The sequence below is a fragment of the Sprattus sprattus genome, assembly GCF_963457725.1.
Source record: "Sprattus sprattus genome assembly, chromosome: 9".
In the NCBI taxonomy this organism is placed as follows: domain Eukaryota; kingdom Metazoa; phylum Chordata; class Actinopteri; order Clupeiformes; family Clupeidae; genus Sprattus; species Sprattus sprattus.
In genome coordinates, this window is record NC_137928.1 from 27011410 (window position 1) to 27016424 (window position 5015).

The 5015-nt window shown below is 40.3% G+C and overlaps 1 protein-coding gene across 1 annotated transcript; it reads right to left on the minus strand.

Moving 5' to 3' along the window:
• Positions 1-294: 294 nt before the first annotated feature.
• On the minus strand, positions 295-3524 carry LOC308370412 (uncharacterized protein; the record flags this gene model as incomplete). Its single annotated transcript, XM_080845064.1, has 7 exons — positions 3303-3524; positions 2708-2906; positions 2562-2607; positions 1860-1951; positions 1250-1360; positions 730-1006; positions 295-501 (listed from the first exon to the last, which is right to left on the minus strand). The coding sequence occupies exons 1-7, from the start codon at positions 3469-3471 to the stop codon at positions 295-297; spliced, it is 1101 nt and encodes a 366-aa protein (XP_080701190.1). The 5' UTR covers positions 3472-3524.
• Between the last annotated feature and the right edge of the window lie 1491 nt (positions 3525-5015).

Below are 5015 nucleotides of genomic sequence, written 5' to 3' on the forward strand. Positions count from 1 at the left end.
AGTTACCAGGGGGGAAGATGCGAGTGAGGGTGGAGGGAAGGCAAAACCTGCGATCCTCCACTTGCTTTGGAACTTTATATGTCCCAGCCAGATTTACACATTTGAGCAACTTTGCTGACCATGTGAGGAGCTGCACGAACAATAACTTTACAGGCTTTGGCCTTGTGTGAACTTGTGATGGGCGTGATGATTCACACACACACACACTTCCTCTTTGTTTTCTCGTTTTGTTTGTCACACATACACACAGTTAAGAGTTACATTTTGTGTTGGAATAATAAATAATGTAAATATTCATTGTGCCCCTTCCATATCCTCAAGAAGTGTCACAACATAATTGACAACATCACAGAAAATATCTGTTCCAAAAGATGCAGATGGAGCACAGGGGTCAAACATTTCACTCAGTCCCTCCATCTGTTCCCTGGTCAGAGGAGATGGGTATTCTGGCACCTGCACTCCATTTTCGGGTGGAATTTCTGTGTCAGGAGGATACAATTCCTGAAATTGCAAAATACAGAGATAAGATTAAGCTCACCTTATAGACAATGTACTTATACTCGATTTATCATTTCTCTTAGTGGGTACAGTTAATCACATTGCATTGCATTGTTTATCGTACCCCTCATATAGACTAACATATAAGTTAAACAGACTTAGGTCTAAGACTGTCAGTAGGAGTGTATATCAGTCTGTATGAACGAAGGCACTGTACAAAACCTTCCTCACCTCGGGATTGTCTGGGTTGCTGATGGGAATCTGGCTCATTCCCAGTTCCCAGAGTTGGTCTGGTGTGTAGTTGCCCTCTGTGCGGAGGGAATGGCTGTTCCACCCATCACAGAAAACATCTAGATCGTTCTGGATCCGGGGCAGAAAGGTGTACTGTGCACAGAAGATGTTTGTGGTGTCCGCCGGGTCCAGGAAACCGTCCTCCTCCAAGCTATGGAGGACATTGTAATAAATGCTGGTGACGGCCATCCAGACATCACGCCACAGGCGTTCGATTCTGAAAAATATATATATTTAGGTTACCGATTACTTTATTCACTTTCAGTCTTCCCATAGGTTCCAACTATTCAGATGTATGCAGTTGTTGTACTTTGATTGTAGTTCATTTGAGAAGATATCAAAAACATATTTCTTATACAGGCCTACACTTACACTAAGAAAACTCAAATTTGAAGCCCCCCAAAAACATTTAAAAGGCAGGGCTGAGGGGGGATAAGAGGGATCCAGCCACTCATCTTACCTTTGGTTGTGCACGCTTTTTCCGGAAATAAAGCTCCCCCGACCACATCCCCGCACAGCAAACATATGCCTTGCAATGTCAACATTTTCGACGCCCTGGTCTCCTCTGACCCTTGAAATGTGAAGCAGTATGCAAATTAACGTGTGGTCTGATTTAGTTATCTCGCGATTGTTCAAAGTAGTAGCAGCCTGACAATACACTTTTCTTTAGAAACCAGCATTTCTCAAACTGGGGTGTGGGAACATGACAGGTGGGACGCAAGACGTTATTAACAAGTCACACCTTGCCTCCTGGATACAGACCCCTTCGTCTCAGATTACTCGAGTTTTCGTCACACAGATACGACATGCATTTCTCTCTATGGTTACTGGTGCCCAAGTAATCCGATCTTGAAATGACATTTGGTGCATTGTCCCCTAAATGAATTTATTTCCATATCAAATGCTTTAGCCAAAACACAATATCAGGAAAAGTACACTGTAGCATTCACAGCCTAGAATTTCCTCAAGGCTTATAACTTAACTATACACACATTGTTGGCATCACATGGATGATGTTGACAGCACATCATTTTTCATTTTAATGAATTTAACAGAAATCATTTTGTTACCTAGACGGACAGCCATGTTCATCAATAGCCTCAAGAAAGAATTCCAGGGCTGTTCTGGCCTTGTTATTGTTGGACACTCTCAGGTACAGGACCTATGAAAACATAGGAGAGAATAACAAGTAGAACAAATATTTAGAAAAGAATGTGCTCCTGAATGCTGAGGAGTGAATGTGTAAAATAAGTACAAGTTCGGAAGGCCTGAGGAAAGATACTTTTCCTGAGTCTAAAATAATTACCAGCATCTAAAGGTCATACCCTAATAATAAAGTTTAAAGAAACAACTTACAGACGTTGCTCAGGCAAACACAGCGCAAAGGAAACTTGTATGTCATCGGCTGCTGACAAACTAATGTTTACTCTGCCAGTAGGCTTTTGGAAACTACTTCCTATTCAAAATACCTTTCAAATTATGAGGCATACGTAAAGTAGACTGAGGGTGAGCTATAAAATAAACATACAGTGAACTTAACACCTGTTGTTTGAGGTCACTGGATTCAGTAAAAAGAACAAGGAAATGTGATGTATGATAATATAATCATTTTAAATATTATGTATGTTATCAATGTATAATATATCAATGTTATCAATGTATAATATATCATCAAATATTCTTGTTATTTTTTCTACTGACAGTAGCCAACAAAAGGGCTAAATGGCCACAATGGATTTCTCCTTTACCTTTGAATCCATCAGGGTACTAACCTTTCTGGAGTATCCATCTATCCCCCCGAATATGACGATGCCATATCTGCAAAATGAACAAGTTTATTCTCTAAAATACTGCTTATTAATTAGCATTGGCAATATGCAGACTGTAATGTGTCTCTACTTGTTATCAATCAACAAACCTTATGAGCTTGTGGTTTGTGTCGATGTGAAGCAAGGAGAGTGGGGAAGGAACACTGTAAGTTCTCCTTACAGCACATCCAAGCCTTGTCATCCTTTGAAGGACACCAAGGGCATCAACCCTATGCATTGCATCCCACACCCGAGTCCACTGCACCTTATGGCCTAATGACTTTAGAAGCCCCTTTACCATCCTGGAACCTACCAGGAGATGAGGTAAATAAGACTGGTATAAGACACTCGTAATTACAGAAATAATGTGGTATTAAACATTAGGTGAAGCGAGTTCAGGGTTCCTACACATGCTGCCATTTAGGATCTGCACCCAATCAGACATGATCACTCCAACAGTGTGGAATCACAAATATTTTTCCATATCAACTTTCCTGTTTTCCTTACTTATCCAGACCTGGGACATACTAAAATCAAATGTCATACTTTTCAAGGGTGTGTAGAAACCCTGTGAGTTATTGAAAACCAAACGGCACTGAAATAAATTAGATTCTGAAACTGTTAGTCAGTATAGTAACATAACATAATGCTGTTTTGCAGTAGTGTTTATGTTTGATGATGTGATGTACTTTGTAACCAACCAACCAGAATTTGGTGAAGTTTGTTTGATCTGTACAATCAAACGGTCTAGTTCATCATCTGAACACTGGCTGTAGGTGTCACCTCTTGATAGACCCCAGTCGTTCATTCTCCGAAACAGCGTGCGGGTGGAAATTCCAAGCAATTTGGAAATGCATGGGACTGATAGGTCCATTTCAAGAAGTTCCTCTAGATGTTGGTGAGAGACCACCAACTTCGGACGGCCCCTTTCCCCATATACTCTGTCCACCACAACCCTTGTTCTTCTCTCATCGATTTGATTATTTATGAGAGACACAAGCTCGTAAAGACCTCCAAGGACCTAAAGGGGAGAGGGGGGCGACAAATTGATCGTTGACAAGCGACAAGATCATAGTTACATTTCACAACATTTACCTGAAATGGGCAGGAGACTTTGGAGATCATGATACCACGTCCAAAATGTACATCAATTACTAAGAAAAATAAGGCTTAACAAATTATGTGAAATTCTGGGATTCTGCCATAGATCTCAACGTTACAGAATGAGCCACCACTGCATAACCACTGCATAAAGGGGGACTAGTGACGGCCCTTTGTGCAATCAGTGTGCAAACCAGGTGCGATCACCACAGCTGGACCTCGTGATCGGGCAACCTCATGACTCCAGGAAGTGGCTCCTCATGGTGTATCTCCATAAACATGTACTATCTCTGGCCGTACTTTCACTATAAGTGAATGGACAGTAACACATTCATAGGAATGGATCTGAGGGCACAAAAAGCGACACTTCTGTTTCTAGTCTTTTTCTGTCCCCTGATATTATTTCTCTCTCTCTCTCTCTCTACTTCCGTCCTCTAGCCTATGTCTTAACTCATCTCATGTCTGGTTCTACTTTATCACAAAAATTCTGGTAATATAGTGTGTCAATATAAGATTTCACATGTCATGTACACACAGCATGCTGTATAACATTTCAGCCCAGGTTTATTTTATCAATGAACTGCTTAGTCTAAAAGTGCCATTATTAGGGATTTCACTAGGTCATTTAAGCTATTGAGTAATGTTTTTTGTTGTTGTTCTTAGTAATATTTAACAATGTAATGCATTCCACTATGTTATGATATATGCAAACCTTCAAAGCAGATTTGTTTTATTCCGCTGGTAATCTTTTGGGCTTCTTCAGACACACCTTACCAGCTTCTGTTACCACCTTAAACATAATCTACATACTTTCCATTACTGCCTTTAAATTTAGCTTTCAAAGAAAAAATACAACTTGAACCTACCTCCTCTGGGAAATGGATGCTGGCAGATAACAGATGTATGAGAGACATCTGATTCCTGCAGGTGAACTCCAGATAGTCAAGGTCTAAGGGCTGCCGATCTAAGGCCCCCTCCAACCTAGACCTCAGTCTGTGGAGAACATCATTTCCCACTGCCACCTGACAAAAATGCATACATGAACATCCAATACACAATCAGCACATAACACTCAAAGTAAACATTCATGTTAACATATTACCAAAATTATGATAATGGTTCTTTGTCATGGATATGGATTGGTCATGTGTATGACTGTAAATGTTAAAGTTACAAGAAATTACAAATGTGGGGTTTCTGGTTAAAGCAAAAATCAACAGTTAACAGTTATTTTTCAACATGCTGCTGTCTATGAGTCTGTATGTGTTATGCTTAAGTGACTAGACTCTAGGTTATTGTGTTTTTTTGCTTATGGTC